Raw genomic sequence first — 17,852 nt, forward strand, 5'->3', positions numbered from 1 at the left:
TGGCCAGAGCCTGCCTTCTCCAAGCCTCAGTTTTCCTGTGCTGAGACTAGGAAAGCACTGCCCAGATTCTCCCCTCCAGGGTGTCAGGGTTAGGTCATTTTGGTTATTCTGCCCTGGGAACCCTTGCTGGCCCTCTTGCCCTTATCCCTGAACCCTTGGCACAGTCTGGAGGTTCTTTCCTGGAGGCAAGGCAGGAAGACCTGGACCCATTTGACAGGATAGGAACCTAGGTGGGAGCGTTCTTGGGCAATGGCTGGGCTCATTTGAGCTTCCTACAGTTGTCGTTTGGGGATGATCTTGTTTTCTGGGAGCTAGATCTAACCAGCTGCTTTTTCTCCTCAGGAGTGTCGCTTGATTTTCTCTGAGACAAGCCCACCTGTCCAGCAAAATAGAGTCCCTCAGGGTGACGGTTGACTTCTTGAAGGTGCCTCTTGGCCTGAAGAAGCCGGTGCTGAAGGAGGTGGCTGTGGGGCCCCCCAAGAGGCCCCAGCCCGCGGCCCTGGAGCGCTACAAGGCGCGGCGTTCAGACGCCATGGACACCGAGTCCCAGTACTCGGGCTATTCCTATAAGTCAGGGCACTCCCGCAGTTCCCGCAAGCACAGGTGGGTGTGCATGGGAGGGGGCAGTTGAGAGGTGGTGGGTGGGGGTGGCTGCTGAGAGGACCCTGTTCCTTCCCCTGACCTTCTGTGCCTCCCTCTTGCCTCCTGCTGCAGGGACCGCCGGGACCGACACCGCTCTAAGAGCCGGGATGGGAGCCGTGGGGACAAGTCAGTGACAATCCAGGCTCCAGGGGAGCCCCTGCTGGACAATGAGTCCACGCGAGGGGATGAGCGGGTGAGCGTCCAGTGTTTCTCAATCTTGGATGAATGCTAGAATCATCTGGGGAGCTTTTTAAAAACAGGTTGATACTCAGATCCTCGTGTCTGGGATGGGACCTGGGCATCAGTATTTTTTTCCAAGGCTGAAGGGACTTAGGGCAAAACCCGAACTTTTTAGACTGTCTTGGGGAAGCTAGAGTCTCCATCAGAGAGGGGAGGGGCCTAGAAACCTGGTCTCCCTCAGAGGCTGGGTCAGGGAGGGTGTCCTGTGTCCTATTTCCCTCCGCTTAGAGTCCCAAGCTAGGACCTTGTTACACAGGGAATTTCAGTAAAGATCCCTTTGGAGGCACCAGCCTTTTCCTTAGGAAGGGGGTGGTGGGACCTGGGCACTGTAATGGAAATTGGCTGGTTTCTCTGGAGCTGATGCCAGCCAATCCGGCTGGTTGAGAATCTGGGGGAGGCAGGTGGGTGGAGTCTGAAGGACCAGCCAAAATGTTTTCTGAGTCTTAAGGAGTGGGGACTCCGGCGCCCACTGGTGTCAGGCTGTGGAATAGTACCACCTAGGTCTTAGGCAAAGGAGGTGGGGGAGAAGGGGGTGCGGCTGAGAGGATGGAGGGGGAACCAGGAGGAGAGCTCTCTGGGACGAGGGTGAGCTGGTTGCTCTTCTTCTAACCTCTTGGTTCACCTGGTAGGGAGCATAGTAGGCAGAGCAGTCCCAGAATACAGCAGAGGCAGGATTTATGGTGACCCAGGGCTTGCTCATGTCTCAATCCTCCTGTTTTCTTGGTGGGAACATCTTAGAAGGCTAGGGGCACCCAGCTCCTTTTTCCTCAGAGGAAATCTTTGTGACTGACATTGGAAATCCCTGGCTCTCGGGATTAGATTGATAGCTGAGGGAAATGTTTTTTGTCCTTTTTCCCCCATCCTTGGCACCTGGCCTCCTGAGTTCTTGAAGTGATCGTGAGGTATGTCCATCCCCCCAGTTGTTGGGGAGGAGGCCCTTGGAGAGGATATGTGATGTGTGAGGGGATCCAACTAGGGTGAGAAGCAGTCCCGGTTCCTTGAACTGAACGTGGTCATCTCATTCAGTTTTTGTCTTCAGATCAGACTCTCCTCTCCCACCGGGGGCTGACAGGCACTCTCTTTGAGCGAAGCGATTGCTCAGCCTTCCTAATCACTGGCCCTGCCAGGTTGTCTCCTACACTCCCCGTCCCCAGTGTCAGCCCTGTAGCCTGAATCCCCTGGGTGGCAGGTTAGGGCTTCCTGTTCCCCCATGGGGCGAGGAGTAAAGAGTGTGGGCACCGAAGGCCACCGATGCTCTCGGAACTGCTCTGTGAGATGACCTCCAGCCACTGCAGGAAAACAGCCTGAGTGGACCAGACCCATAAGGGCACCTGGGGACCTCTGCCTGCCCACCCTGTGCCTCCAGCAGGCAGCCCCTGTGCTGTGGGTGTTCAGGTGACCCGCCAGAGCCACTGGGCAGACCAGAGACCCTGAGTGACCTTGAATCTGCACCTGTGTCTCCCACACCCTGTCCGGATCATTTCCCTTCTCCCTCCCTTCCCCCCGGGCTTTCTTCTCTTCACCAAACAGCTCTTGTCAGGTTGCTCCCTTGATCAGAAGCCTTGAGTGGCTATCTCATACCTGGAGAATGGAAGCACATTGCTTAGCCTGGCATTGCAGTGTGGCCTGCAAGCTTGACCCAGCTGCTCTTGGGCTCAGCTGCTCACGTCCTCTGAGTGCCTGAGCTAACGCCTCTCCTGCACCTGACCGCTCCCCCTCAGCCTTCTGCTGAAATCATGGCATGCTGTGGAGGCTGGAGGGACCTTAGGGAAGGATTCTAATATTTTGCCGTGTCAATGATTCATGGGGATCTTGTTAAAAGACAAATACCGGTTCAGTCAATGTGGGCTGGGGCCTGAGGTTCTGCATTTCTGATCGGCTCCCAGGAGATGCCCGTGCTGCAGGTCTGCAGGTCACATCTTGAGTAGCCAGACCTTAGCGACCCTGTGCTTCTCAACCTTGGATGGACACTAGAATCATCTGGGGGGGCATTTTTTTTTTTTTTTAAGGTTGATACCCAGATCCCATTCTCAGGGGTCCAAAAAACAAGCAAAACTGGGTTTATTCTCAGGGGTAGAACCCAGTATTTTTTTCTAAGTTCTTTAGGAGATTTTAATGTGTGCACCTGGGTTGGAAATCACTACTTCAGTCCAGCTTTGTCCTTAGCTGTTCCTGCCCCTGAGGGTCAGCTCAGACCTAGGTGCCCTGGCAGCCTGCCGGTTTCTGTTGGCAGCCTGAGCAGCTCCCGCGGCATTTCTCTCGTGCCCTCTGTTCTGAGCTTCATCTCGGCTCACGCAGCTGCCCTCTTTCACTGACCAGTGTAAAAGTTCCCTGAGGGCCCAAGTCTTATATTTTTCATTTTGTTTTTATTTTATTATAGTAAAAAATATATATAACAAAACACTTGTGCCATTCCAACCATTTTACCTGTATGACGCAGTGACGTTAGTTACCTTCACAATGTTGCACAGCCATTAGTACTGTCCATTTCCATACTTTTCCCTGAGATATAATAGAAATTTAGTTTCTCCTATGCAGTGATGCTACCCATGCCTGGAAACCACTAATTAACTTTGGTCTCTGTATATTTGCCTATTCTAGATATTTCTTATCAGTGGGATCATATATCTGTCCTTTTCTGTCAGACATATTTCACTCAGCCTGTTTCCAAGGTTCATTCACGTCATAGCATGTGTTAGAACTTTATTTCTCTTTATGGCTGAAAAAGCAACTCCTGTACTTCTGATAGGGGGCAGTGGTGGTTCAGTGGTAGAATACTTGCCTTCCATGTGACAGACCCGGATTCGATTCCCAGCCAGGGCACCTCATGTGCAGCCACCATCTGTCTGTCGGTGGAGGCTTGTGTGTTGCTATGATGCTGAACAGGTTTCAGTGGAGCTTCCAGACTAAGACCAGGAAGAAAGGCCTGGTGATCTATCTGAAAATCAGCCAATGAAAACCCCACGGATCACAACGGTCAGATCCACAACTGATCATGAGGATGGCGCAGAATCGGACAGCATTTTGTTCCATCGTGCATGGGATCACCATGAGTTGGGGGCTGACTCCACAGTGGCTAATAACAACAACATACTTCTGATATCTGTAGAGGCCAGGCATGGGCACGCAGCCGAGCTCAGTAAATACTTGGACGGTTGCACATTGTTGATGACTCTCTCTCCTTTCTGCCTTCTCCTTTCCCATGCCTCTCTCTCTGTCTCTCTCCCCTCATCCTTTGTCCTGTTTCCACTCCTCTTCCGTTTCCTCCTCATCTTCTCCCTGCTCCCTGCCCCACTGTGTGGCCCCCTCCTGCCTGTAGGATGACAACTGGGGGGAGACAACAACAGTCGTAACGGGCACATCAGAGCACAGCATTTCCCATGATGACCTCACGCGCATCACCAAGGACATGGAGGACAGTGTCCCACTGGACTGCTCCCGGCACCTGGGAGTGGCGGCGGGGGCCACGCTGGCGCTGCTGTCTTTCCTCACGCCCTTGGCGTTCCTGCTGCTGCCCCCACTGCTGTGGCGGGAGGAGCTGGAGCCATGCGGGACGGCCTGTGAGGGCCTCTTCATCTCCGTGGCCTTCAAGCTGCTCATCCTGCTGCTGGGCAGCTGGGCCCTGTTCTTCCGGCGGCCGAAGGCCTCGCTGCCCCGTGTCTTCGTGCTGCGCGCCCTGCTCATGGTACTTGTCTTTCTGCTCGTCGTCTCCTACTGGCTCTTCTACGGTGTGCGCATCCTGGACGCCCGGGAACGCAGCTACCAGGGCGTGGTGCAGTTTGCTGTATCGCTAGTGGATGCCCTGCTCTTCGTGCACTACCTGGCTGTGGTCCTGCTCGAGCTGCGCCAGCTCCAGCCTCAGTTCACACTCAAGGTGGTGCGCTCCACGGACGGGGCCAGCCGCTTCTACAATGTCGGCCACCTCAGGTGTGGTGCCTGGGAGAGGTGGGGGGCAGGTGGGGCGGCTGTAAGGCCTGTGAGGGCAGGAGGGCATGATGGGAAGGAGTTGAGTGCTTTGGACGTAGTAAGTTTTCAACACTGTTTGTTGCTTGCTATGAAGGGGTGTGTGCAGGGTGCTGGGGCAAGATGGGGTAGGAGTTACGAGTTGGGAGGGTAGAACAAGCCATTAGAGATTGGGGATGTCAGAGAGAATGGACCAAGGGGGAGAAATACATGGGGCATGAACAAACCAGAAATCAAACTTGTGGCTATTGAGTTGATTCTGACTCATAGTGACCCTACAGAACAGGGTAGAACCACCCTAGAGCCTCCAGACCCAGGGAGGAACCTGCACGGGTTCCAAGGAGCACCTGGTGGGTTCAAACTGCCAACCTTTTGGTTAGCCGCTGCTCTTAACCATTTTGTCACCAGGGTTTGGAATCTGTTTTCTAACCCTTTCTTGGAGGCACAGCTTCTTGTGAGTACTCAGTGAGTGGTCACTGAGATGAGTTGGCCAGAGGAGAGGGCCCCACAGGAAAAATAATGGGACAGCTGTTTAGCACCTCCTAAATTGTAGGCAAGATGCCTCCTCGGCCATACAGGGTTTCAGTAGCATCTCCCGGGTCCCGTAGAGAATCTTGGGGGTAGGGACGCTGGATGGGCATGAGGTGACCCTTGGCTGGGGACCCAGACCCAGTGCTCTTCCTCCCCTGGGCTTCAGCAGAGATGGACTAACAAGCCCAGCCCTGGGAAGGGTTCCTATTGGAAGCCTGGTAAGTGGACCTCAGGCCCTGAGCCAGGCTTCATGGAAGCAGCTTGTCCCTGTCCCATGTCATTTCTTGCTCCTGCCAACCTGCCCTGATGTGTCCCTTTCCCTGCGCCCCTTGTCTGTCCCTTCTCCCTCCCTTGCCTGCCGTCTCCCCCACAGCATCCAGCGCGTGGCAGTGTGGATCCTGGAGAAGTATTACCATGACTTCCCTGTCTACAACCCTGCCCTCCTCAACCTGCCCAAGTCCGTCCTGGCCAAGAAAGTGTCTGGCTTCAAGGTGTACTCCCTCGGAGAGGGTGAGCGGCCCTGCTCCTTCCCTTCCTGGTCTCTCCCCAAGCAGGACTCCAAGCCACCTTCTCTCTATTCTCTCTCCCTCCTCTTCCCTTGCTTTCCCCTTTCCCTGGTCCATGTCCCAACCCTTCTGTTCTGTCATTTCCCCTGATTCTAGGTGGCTGGTCTTGGGCTGCTGATTCTACTTGTGGGCCCTTTAGGCTGTGGTGTGTCCCCCAGTCTGGCTCCTCTGTGTCTGCTCATCAGCCCATTTCTAAGCCATTTGGCCGTCTGAGCTCCAGAGCCTCCTGAACCAGGGAGGAACCTGTGTGGATTCCTCACTGCTTTCCCAGGGCCACTCCTAGAGGTGGCCAGGAGGGGTGGAGTGGGGGGCATTGCTGGGTGGTGGGAACAGCCTCTTCTGGACATGATAGGTGTCAGGTTGCTGTCCCTGGAGCTCCCATGTGGGAAGTGAGGTCAGCTCTGATGTGACCATCCCCTCTCTCCCCTGCTCCTATGCAGAAAACAGCACCAACAACTCCACGGGCCAGTCTCGAGCTGTGATTGCAGCAGCTGCCCGAAGGCGGGACAACAGCCACAACGAGTACTACTATGAAGAGGCTGAGCATGAGCGGAGGGTGCGCAAGCGCAGGGCCAGGTGGGTGCTGGGAGCAGAGGAGCAGGAAAGGGTGCTGTGGGATGGGCTTTGGGGTAAAAATAGGCTGGGTAGGGAAAGACCAAGGGGCTTGTGGCTGCTGAAAGTAGAGCAGCAGTGATGAGATGGTTGGGGGGGGGCGTTTGTGTGTGTGTGTGTGTGTGTGTGTGTGTGTGTATATTAGTTTTCTGTTGCTGCCCATTATCACACACTCAAAGGTGGGAAAACACGCATTTGTTATCTCACAGTTCCATGGGTTCCAGTTACCTGGTCCTCTGCTCAGGCCTCGCAGGCTGAAATCGAGGCCATTCTCACCTGAGGCAGGGGTCCTCTTCCAAGTTCATGCGTTATTTGAGATTTTAGTCCTTGGCCTAGGAGCCCTTATATAGGCAGTTCACAACACGGCAGTTTGCTTTTTCTTTCAGGCGAGCAGGAACATGTCTCTCTTCGAGTTCTTTTTCTGTCATAAGCCGGAGAAAGCTCTGCTTTTAAAGGGCTTGTGTGATTAGATCAGGCCCACTGGGGTTATCTCCATATCTTGGGTCAACTGACTCGGGACTTAAATTTCATCCACAAAATCTCTTTACAACAGAACGTAGAGTGTTTGATCGAATAACCAGAGCTGGGAATCTTGGAGGGGAGTGGGGGGAACTCTTTAGAATTGTGTCTCCCACAGTGGGGCAGGGGCCCTGTGAAGGATGTGAGCCTTACCTGCAACAGAGGGACCGAGGCCACCCTAGACCTGCTAGCTTGTGGTGCCTGCAGAAAATGAGATTCTGGTACCCACGTCCTGGTACGTTTTAAATGTTGTCCTCACTTCTTCCCGTTCACACTTACGTGCGCTTCAGTCATGTCTGAAGGATCTTTCTGGGTGCCTGCTGTAGCCAGCACCTCACCTTGGTCTACTGGATGTGAGCAGAGTGCTTCTTTCTCCTTGCTTGGGGACTTGCTTGCCCACCCTTCTCTCTGCCCCTCCTCCCACAGGAACTCGAGGCCTGGAGGGGAAGGTGGCCCTTACCCTATTTTTGTACATGGCTGGTGCCCCTGCAGTGGATCAAAGATCACCAGCCCCATTTCTGTGATGAAGCATGTCTTCAGTTGTCTCAGAAATGGCCCTTTTGGGAAGAGACCAGTAGTCCTCCCCTCCCCACCCCACCCCCATATTTTCTGCTCTGACTAGGGTCTTTTGGTCTTCTGTGCTGCCACCACTCTTCTTGGCCCCTAAGGGGCACCTTCCTTCCCACATTACATTAGTTGTAACTTGGAGGAAACTTCTTCCTTTGGCTCTCCAGGAACAGAGGGATCTTTTCAAAAGGAACTTTACTGAGAAACTCAGGGGAAGCAAGAGAATAAAAAGAGAAGCTGAAAACATACTGTAAAAATGGCACACCAGAGGCATCTGACCTCCTCTGACTTCACAAGGGGGAAGGAGAATCAAGATCACTAGCCCAAGGCTGATTCCTATGAGGCGGAGGTCAGACATGCCTCCTATCTCTGCCGTCGTTATCTCTGACACCAACTGTCCCGCCTATGGCACTCTCTTTGCTGAGTCTAATAATTTGTTGCAGTGGTCACACACAATTCACAGACAATACTCATGATTGTGTTTATTAGGGAAGTAACAGGCTGGGGAGCCCCAGTGGTTTAGTGGTTAAAACCCTTGGCTGTTAACCAAAAGGTCAGTGGTTCAAACCCATCAGCTGCTCTGTGGGAGAGATATGGCAGTCTGCTTCTGTAAAGATTTACAGCCTTGGAAACCTGTAGGGCAGTACTGCTCTGTCTCATAGGGTCGCTATGAGTTGGAATTGACTCGATGGCAATGGGTTCAGGAACTCTCAGGATATAGTTTTTTGATCAGGACAGCCTCTTCCCAGCTGTGCCCACAAGCACACCTCTCTCTGGCCTGTTGGCCTCTGCCCTGCTCAGGCAAATGTTACAAAGCTTTCTGGCTTTGCCGATAAGTGCCCAGAGGCACCCCATTCCACCAACAAGCCTGATGCCCAAAGGCACTCAGCTTTCTCGTCCAGGCCCACGCGCCGTCTCTCCTTCCTCTGCTGCCGCTGTTCCTCTGCCACGGCTTCTCGCCGTCTTTAGTGTTACAGCTGTCTCTCTCTCAATCTCCTGGTTCCAGGAGCTTCTCAGTGCAGGGATCCTGGGTCCAAAAGACATGCTCCACTCCTGCCCCTTCTTTCTTGGTGGTGGTGAGACTGCCTCTGGGATGGCTCATGTTAAGCCTAGTGGGATGGCAAAATTTACCTGTCCCTTTGTTAAGGTTTCATATACCTTATTTGCATAGTCCCACTCAATCACTGTGTGTGAATCACAGTGACTTTGGCTAGAAGGGCCATGCCAAGGAATTCATTGCACTGCACACACACAGATCCACACATTTAGTTAACCAGTTGGTGTTGAGTCGATTCCAGCTCATGGTGACCTCACATGTGTTAGACTGAAAGTGTGCTCCGTAGAGCTTTCAGTGGCTGATTTGTGTAAGTAGATCATCAGGCCTTTTTTTCTAAGGTACCTTTAGGTGGACTTGAACATTGAACCTTTTGGTTAGCAGCTGAGGGCGTTAACTGTTTGTGCCACCCAGGGATTCCACACATTTACTTGGCCTAGGCTAACTGAAGTTCCCAGGTTCCTAGGTTTCCGGGTTCCTGGGCATACAGGGGTCATTTCCTTTCCCTGCCCTGTCATGTCAGGCTCTCCCTGCTGTTAGGCCAGGTGGGTCTTATTTTGTGTCTTGGTCTGTAGGTACAGAGAATTGGGTTCATCACCTTTCTCAGTTCTTAACACGTTGTCATCACAGACTTCTTCCCTGCTCTGTATTCTACTTCCCCTTTCTGTCCTCAATCCCGCTCTCATTCTGCACCCTTGTTTTAGGCACCCTCGTTTTAGGCACCCTCTTCAATGTTTGATTCCTTAAAGCCTGTGTGTATTCTCATACAGCTTTAGTGTTGGTTTGTGTGTCTGTATGTTTTAATGTAAATTTACTTCTTTTTCCTGCTTCTCTCCCCCGACCCCTTAACACTATGTTTTGAAATACACCCACATTGTATAAACACCCAGTGTGTTGCGTCTTAACTCTGCATGGTTCCTAGAATACTCCTAACATCCTCACCGGTATTTGGATTATAACCCTCTTCCTAATTTTCCCCATTCTGATGGATAAGTAGTACTTCATTAATATTCTAATTTGCATTTCTCTGACTACTGGCGAGTGATTGCTTCATATATTTGTAGCCATTCAGGCCCCTTGGGAATTGCCTGTTCACCGCCTTTGCCCATTTTTCTGTCGAGTTCTTGTCTTTCTCTTGATTTGTAGTGAACTCTTTGCATACTCTAAATATTAATTCCTTGTTGGTTTTACATGCTGCATATGTTTTCCCTCGTCGGAGGTCAGATAATGTTGCCCGTGCTGTGGTGTACTGAAATGAAATCTGTGACTTTGGTGTAATCATATCCACTCATTTTTCACTTTATGAAGAATGATTTGGGGATCTTATTTAAGAAGGCTTTTTTCTAGGGTTTGATGGAATCCTCAGTCTCTCCCATAGCCAGTTCCTAGTTGTGTCTGGGTTTGACACCAGTTTGTCCTCTTTGAGTCCCTGGACTGGGCTCACTGAGCTCTCTGTTTCTTGTCCCTGGAGAGGAAAGGCTTTTCATGCCACACACACGCCTGCACACATGCCCACAGACAGACACAGACACACACTTCCCAAGAGTCCAGCCCTGGTCCCAGATCGGCTTGTATGGCTTCGGGTAGGGGGTGAATAGAGGCCTGACCTTGCTCAGGCTGCTGGTGGGCCAGGACGGAGGGAAGAGGAGAGGTGGGTGTCTGGTCCAGACCCCTCCTGTCCCCCAGGCTTGTGGTGGCGGTGGAGGAGGCCTTCACTCACATTAAGCGGCTGCAGGAAGAGGAGCAGAAGAACCCCAGGGAGGTGATGGACCCCCGGGAGGCAGCCCAGGCTATCTTCGCGTCCATGGCCCGAGCCATGCAGAAGTACCTCCGGACCACCAAGCAGCAGCCTTACCACACCATGGAGAGCATCCTGCAGCACCTTGAGTTCTGCATCACGCACGACATGACGCCCAAGGTAGGCCCCTTCATCTTTCCCCAACTCTGGCCCTTCCCGCTTTCTTATTCTTTCAGTTCTTTTTCTCTTCTCCACTTCCTCCTTATAGTCTGTGCTCATCCCTATCCCAACTGTCGCGTTTCTGCATGGGATGAAGTTCTCAGGTGGATAAGGAGAGCAGGGGCTTAGGGGCTCTTGGGGGATGGACGAGACCTATTCCTCATCTCCAAGGTCTCTGGGATTCCAGTGTTCCTCGTCCAGGTCCAGACCCCCACCTCCACCTCCACCAGATGGTCATTCCTCATCTCCAAGGTCTCTGGGATTCCAGTGTTCCTCGTCCAGGTCCAGACTCCCACCCCCACCTCCACCAGGTGGTCATTCCTCATCTCCAAGGTCTCTGGGATTCCAGTGTTCCTCGTCCAGGTCCAGACTCCCACTCCCACCTCCACCAGGTGGTCATTCCTCATCTCCAAGGTCTCTGGGATTCCAGTGTTCCTCGTCCAGGTCCAGACTCCCACCCCCACCTCCACCAGGTGGTCATTAAGCCACTGCCTGCCTCTCAACTCTATTGCCCACTTGCTAGAATTGCTTCCTCTGAGCCAGCCTTGGGGAACTGGTGACTTAAGATGCTGCAGTTTAGCTCTGACTGGTGACTTAAGATGCTGCAGTTTAGCTCTGACACCTCTGGCTTCCTCCTGGTGCAGACCAGCTTGGCGCTAACCATACCAGAGGTGTGGAGAAGAAGGAAGAATTAGAGAGGGCTTGTCCAGGTCATAGCATGGTGGCTATGGGGAGAAGAGCACAGGACAGCCGGCTTCCAGTCCTGATCCTGTTGAATGAACCACACTGCCTCTGTGGGCCCCAGCTTCCTCATTCATTAAAACAGGGTCTCAAGCAGATTCTCAGACATTCTGAGATTCTTATTTGTATTCATAGAGTGAGCTTGGGCGGCTTGGTTGACTTCAGGAGCTGTGTCCTCAGGGAATGAAGGATAATGGGATGGGTAGGCAGAGATTCCTATGCAGCCCATTCTCCCCTCCTCAGGCCTTTCTGGAGCGGTATCTGGCGGCCGGTCCCACCATCCAGTACCACAAGGAACGCTGGCTGGCCAAACAGTGGACACTGGTAAGCGAGGAGCCGGTGACCAATGGGCTCAAGGATGGTATCGTCTTCCTCTTAAAGCGCCAGGACTTCAGCCTGGTGGTCAGCACCAAGAAGGTCCCGTTCTTCAAACTCTCCGAGGAATTTGTGGATCCCAAGTCACACAAGTTTGTCATGAGGCTGCAGTCTGAGACCTCCGTGTGACTGTGCAACAAGAGGGGAAGTGGGAGACTCTGGGGGGCTCCTGAGGGTGGCAGGAGGGCCTCGTTCTCAGGCCCGGCCACATTCCTGCCGCCTTTCTTCCTCTTGCTCTTGTTTTTTTACTTGAATTAACTTACCCAGACCCTGTTCCTTGCTTTACCCCGTGTGAACCCTGAGAGACCATCCTGCTGCCAACAGTACCTGGGAAGTCCCTCCTCCTTTTTTTTCCTTCACTTTTGTATCCCTCCAGGCCTGCAGGAATCAGTGCCTCTCCCTTCCTTCCCCTACCTCTGCCCCATGATAGTCTCTTCTGAAAGGGCAGGGCCCTCCCGATTGTACCTTCTCCCTCCTGAGACCCCACTCACAAACCCAGGCTCTTGTAGCAGTTCTTTCCAGTAGCCCCTGCAAGTTTTTCTCTGGGGGGCAAGGACAGAATTCCAGAGAACCATGGTGCCAAACCCCTCCAGGGCATACTCCAGAGGGAGGTGAAACCATTCCTCCTGCCCACCATCCCAAACCATCTTGGGGCAAGGATGCTCCTGGGTCCTCCCATGTTGCTCCAGAGTTAGGATTCTCCCTGCTGAGGTTGTTTGCTTCTAGCTCTTAGAGCTTCCTTCCCCCATCCACTTCTACTTAGAGCAAGGAAAGAGCCTCCCTTTACTCTCAGATCTCCACTTTCCTTTTCTGACTTGTTTGGTCATATGTGACCGTAGGCAAACTGAGGCAGAAACCCTCTGACCACTTTTCTGGGCCTTGGGGGAAGGTACCTTTCTTCTAATTGTCTTTCCTAGATAGCACCTGAGGGGAAGGGCAGGATAGAGCCCTGGGGTCCGAGAGGGACCCTGTGGATGTCACTGACCCTTGCCTTGTGAACTTACCTTCATCCTTCCCATTGAAGGGTGACCTGCAGATTCCAGTACAGACTTAGTGGTACGCGGATCCTGACTCAACCACGGTGGTCTTAGACAAACGATTTCCTTTCCCTCACCAGGTGCCCCAGTCCCGCTGTCTCCTCTCAGCTCCAGAGACCGTGGCCTCACCTCTTTGTGGGGGAGGAGCCAGTAGCCTTAAGTCCAATTCTTTGCCTCAGGGCTTGCCTTTCCTTGGCCGTCCAGGGTCCCCTTCTCTCTCTCCCTGCCTGGTTCTCTGGGCTCTGGCCTTCCTCTGTATCTGGGTGAGGGACGAGCATTGCTGCCTTTTGTGAACACTCAGCCCCTCCCCCCATTAAGCTTCCATCCTTTCTGTGCCAAATCCACTTTCTCAATAGTTCAGGGCTCATTTTGAGGAACACTCTTTGGCCCTCAAATACATATTACCAGTGTAAATATGAGCTCAGACACCTTTAAACTAGGTGGTTTTAGCCAAGGGGCATAGAACTAGGGAGCACCCATCTCCATCTAGTCAGGATCCATGTGGAGGACCAGTTCTGATGGCTGGGATGGAGCATGTACCCGAGCCAAACAACAGCAACAAAGAAACCGAGCCCCCTGCTGTCAAGTCCATTCCAACTTATGGTGACCCCATGTGTTACATGGTAGAGCTTCTCCATAGGGTTTTCTTGGCTATAATCTTTACAGAAGCAGACATCCAGGCCAATTGTTTCAACACCCACAACACCCTTGATAGGCCCTCCTCTCCCCTGGAGAACTCACTGGTACTTGCCTTGCAGAGTGTACCCTGGGGTGAGATTCCCACTGACTCCTCCCCAGGGAGACCTCTTCTCTGTGGTTGGCAGCCCTGGGGGATGATGGAGCCCAGGGCTGATCCGGGTTTCTCCTGCTACCCTTTCTGAAAAGGTATATCCATCCCCTCTACCACTTAGAGAGGGTCCTTCAGCCACTGCTTGCCATGTCCCTGTGGGGTGGGCTACAGGGCTGGGTTAGGCAGGGTCTCCTGATCAGCCTTGGACTGGGGCTGTGGGTCTTTAGGGAGGCCTGTGTGAAATATGTCCTGTCCTGGGGCTTCTGGGAAGGTATTTTTTCTTCTCTTCGAAAACGTGGTTTCAGAGGAGGCCCCCTGGGTTACATTTCTAAATACCTCACTATCCTGGAAAATGGGGCATGGATGGTGATTGGGGTCACTGCCTTTTGTGGGCAGGAGTGGGACGTGGTGTGGTTTGAGGAGCGGGTTGGGGTAGGGAGAGGGAATGTGTTTGGGGTCTTAGCGGCTGCCCTAGGTTAGGGGCGGGGGAGTGTTAATTTTAAGAATCTGCCATCTTTTTAATCACTGTGATTTTTTCATTCCTTTATCCTATAACAAAAAGAAATTGTTTCCCCCAGCGATCTCTCCAAGCACTAAGGGCTGTGACTGAGAATGGTAGCGTTTTGGTCCTTTGTGTCAGAACTGTGGTATCTTTGTCTCTTATTATTATTATTATTTGTTAAAGCGTCAGGATGAACTGTCGTGTGTATGGATGTGTGTTTGTCTTTCACTTCTCTTACACGGGAAGCTGTCTTCATGATGTGAACTACTGTGGGCAGGCAGCAGACTCAGGCCCTCTGAGCAGAGTTTCCCACTTTGCCTGTCCCACTGCTTGCTGGATTGCCTCCTTCTTCCACCGGGGTGTCCACTGGTGTGTCCACCTGTTACAGCCCCTTCCCCATATTGCCGTAGGGGATGCTGTGGCTGGGCCTCTGTTTTCTATGACTACATGGCCTCCTAGTTCATCCCACCCTACCTGTTTAGGCCTTCTTTCCCATGACCTTGGCACATCTGGCCCCCTCCCCTCCACACCAGGACACCGTGCCTCAGTCCTTCACCTACCTCGCCCCTCTGCCGCTGCCTCCACTGGTCCCGGTCTCCTATGCTAGCCTTTTGTGCTCTCTCTACTTATTCTTGTATATTTCCATCTGTCATCTTTCATTTTTTCCTTCCTGCCCTCCTTCATTTCAGCCCTTCATTGCTCACTTCCCGACCCCTCCCTTCAGTATTCCTGCTGCAGACCTTGATAGAGCACCTGGGACTAGACATTGGGAGCCCTGGGTCCTTCTCACCTGAGACATCTGTTTCCCAGGGTTTCTGCTTCTCTCCTTCTCTGTTGGGCCCAGATGAGCTCCCTTGCCCCTCCGTGGTGTCTGTCAGTCTGTCTGTCTTCTTCTTCTGCCCTCCCCATGGGGGCCAGTATCTGCTGATGGATTCAGTCCTGGTGTGTGATTGTTGTGACTCGTCCTGCCCTGTGTGAAAGGAACGGGTTTGTTTGTTTTTTTTTTGAAGGCCCCTCCAAGTGAGATTGTAAATGTAGAATTTTCCACGGTTGGATCTACCCACCACCTTGGATCTAGATTTTGTTTTTCTTTTTTTTGGGTTACAGAGCTGAGACCTTGTGCATGCATGTAGAAAACTGTAAAATGTAAAAAAAAAAAAAAGTTTTTTTTTTTTTTTAATATATAAAAAGCTTGTTTTTACAGTTTGCAGTGGATCTAAACATTATGGCAAATTTAGGTTTTTTTTTTTTCTTAATCATAGGAACTAAAACTGTACAAAATTTTTTTTTATATATAAAATAAAGACATTTGACTTTTGTGGGGGCATTCTGTTGCTTTGGTTTTGTTACAGGTTGTGGGAGCAAAGACGGGCCTCAGTGGAAATAGAAAGGGAAGAGGGAATATATGCTGTTTGTTCAGGGAGTAGATGGGCCAGCAGGGGGCAGTGTAAGTTTGTCATTGTTCCTCAGGATGTGTTGGAGGGAAGTGGGAGAATATAAACGGAAACTGCTTATTCTGAACCCTGATTCTGAGGAGAGAGAAAGGTAGGAAGGAGAGGATTTAGCTGTTCCCTGGAGTAGTTGTAAGGATAAAGAAGAAGGAAAAATTACTTCTGGGTAGATCTCTGGAGCAATCTGTATGGCTTGTGTGTGGCCCTGGTGGCATAGTGCCTAAGAGCTACGGCTGCTAACCAAAGGGCTGGCAGTTCAAATCCACCAGGTGCTCCTTGGAAACCTTATGGGGCAGTTTTACTCTGTCCTATAGGGTCGCTATGAGTTGTAATCGACTCAATGGCAATGGGTTTTTTTTGTGTGTATATAGCTCCAAGGTGAGGGGTGGGAGTCGGGCCTCTAGGACCGAAGACACCGTAGCAATTTCAGAGAAGCAGTTGCTTCCCAGGGGGTAGTTGATGGTTTCAGTCATCAACTGAAAGGCAGGGCAGACACGGATCACCCAGGTGCTTATAACATATTTCATCAAGAAAAATTCCTGAAGCATGTCTCTTTTCTAAATATGTATACCATTATCTCTCTCACCCTTTAGGCACTACACAAAAGAATATTTTAGCGAAAACTATTTAAAATGAAAATGTTTCACTGGCACTGTGGTGTTGGTAATGGAACATCAAGCCCTTTTCCCAGCTCTGTCCAGACTTGACCTTTTCTCCATGACCTTGGGCAAAATAGCATGTAAACAGTCTTCTAAGATTAAAAGCAAACAGACCCCTCCCCCATCCCATACTTTTCCAGGCTCTGGGCGATGTAAAGGGTTAATGCACTTAGCTGCTAACCATAAGTTTGACAGTTCAAGTCCACCCAGTGGCACCTTGGGAGAAAGGCCTGGCGACCTACTGAAAAATCAGCCACTGAAAACCCTGTGGAGCTCAGTTCTACTCTGGCACACACATGGAGCCGCCATGAGTTGGATTCAACTCGATGGCACCTGGTACAACTGAGGATGCAAAGATAAGAGAGGGTTGGTCGTTGTCCTGGAGGAACACCCAGTCTACAGGAGGTGACAGACCCAATAACATCATGTCAGGCTGTGTGGGTTCTCAGTGTTCACAGGCAGAGTGCAGAGACCAGCCCTGGCTGGATTCCAAAGGGGTCAGTGATCTTCCTCCTTCAAGAAATTTAGGGAGTTTTTTAAGAACCAAGAGGGAGCAACACAATCTCCATGAAGGAAGGGACTTCATTTTGTTCATCTCAGTATCCCTAGCATCTACACCAGTTCGTCACATATAGTTGGTGCTCAATAAATATTTTTCAAAGGAATAAATTAAAAAACCTAAATACAATAAGGATATGTAAAAGATCATATACTTGCTTTTCCCTTTAAAATTGCACTCAAATCTTTCTCATGCAAAAAACAAACAAACTGGTCCCTTGAAACTGTATCCCCCATTTTCACAGCTCTTTTTTCTAACCGGGCTTATGCAGAAATAGTTTCTTAGTTCTTCATCTCAAAGCCAACTTTTGACTTATTGTGACCAAATTTCCACCCCGGCATGCTTCTGAAATTACTGCTTCTAATGGCCAACTTAAATATATATCTTTTAGGTTTGAAAACCCTGGTAACATAGTGGTTAAGAGCTACGGTTGCTAACCAAAAGGTCAGCAGCTCGAATCCACAAGGCGCTCCTTGAAAACTGTGTGGGGCAGTTCTATTCTGTCTTATAGGGTCACTATGAGTCGAAATCAACTTGAGGGCAACAGGTTTCTTGTAGGTTTAGTAAGATTTTATTCAGAGTCCCTGGGTGGCAGAAACAGTTAAGCAGTTGACTACTAGCTGAAAGGTTGGTGGTTCGAATGCATCAGAGGTGCCTTGGAAGATGGACCTGGCAATCTGCTTCTGAAAGATCACACCCTTGAAAACCCTATGGAGCAGTTCTGCTCTGCACACTTGGGGTCATCATGAGTCTGAATCGACTCGACAGCAACTAACGTTAACAAGTTTTATTCAGTGCCTACGATGCTTACTCAGTGGCTTTACTAAAGGGCTTTGGTTTGTAAAGATGTTCGGTCCTCCCCTCACTGAGCTAACTTTTTGTGAACCCTTGAGGAGTCTATTTAATCTCACAGGCCTCCTCTCCTAACTCTGGCCCAGGAGTTAATAGATTTTAGGCAGATTTCAATATTTGATCTACGGGATCATGTTTTCTCTAGTGGGTTGCTGAAAGCATGAGTAACAAAGGGTATCTGTAACTTTTATCTGAAAGGCCGTGTTTGCTGTGCAAAGTTTGCCGTGGAAGTACT

At 51.2% G+C, this 17,852-nt stretch overlaps 1 protein-coding gene across 1 annotated transcript; it reads left to right on the plus strand.

The window, feature by feature from the left end:
• The first annotated feature begins 294 nt into the window (after positions 1 to 294).
• VANGL2 (VANGL planar cell polarity protein 2) lies at positions 295 to 16,306 on the plus strand. Its single transcript, XM_023554168.2, has 7 exons — positions 295 to 603; positions 715 to 835; positions 4,202 to 4,809; positions 5,750 to 5,886; positions 6,383 to 6,518; positions 10,381 to 10,612; positions 11,636 to 16,306. The coding sequence occupies exons 1-7, from the start codon at positions 533 to 535 to the stop codon at positions 11,894 to 11,896; spliced, it is 1,566 nt and encodes a 521-aa protein (XP_023409936.1). The 5' UTR covers positions 295 to 532; the 3' UTR covers positions 11,897 to 16,306.
• The last annotated feature ends 1,546 nt before the right edge of the window (positions 16,307 to 17,852 follow it).

Source organism: Loxodonta africana, chromosome 3 (genome assembly GCF_030014295.1).
Source record: "Loxodonta africana isolate mLoxAfr1 chromosome 3, mLoxAfr1.hap2, whole genome shotgun sequence".
Classification (NCBI taxonomy): Eukaryota; Metazoa; Chordata; class Mammalia; order Proboscidea; family Elephantidae; genus Loxodonta; species Loxodonta africana.

What these genes read in the sequence shown, in the direction of transcription:
- VANGL2 (XM_023554168.2), top strand. Translation starts at nt 533, where the DNA reads ATGGACACCGAGTCCCAGTACTCGGGCTATTCCTATAAGTCAGGGCAC. An exon ending in GTGCGCAAGCGCAGGGCCAG is followed by an intron (nt 6,519 to 10,380) that starts GTGGGTGCTGGG and finishes CCTGTCCCCCAG; the next exon opens with GCTTGTGGTGGCGGTGGAGG. An exon ending in CGCACGACATGACGCCCAAG is followed by an intron (nt 10,613 to 11,635) that starts GTAGGCCCCTTC and finishes TCCCCTCCTCAG; the next exon opens with GCCTTTCTGGAGCGGTATCT.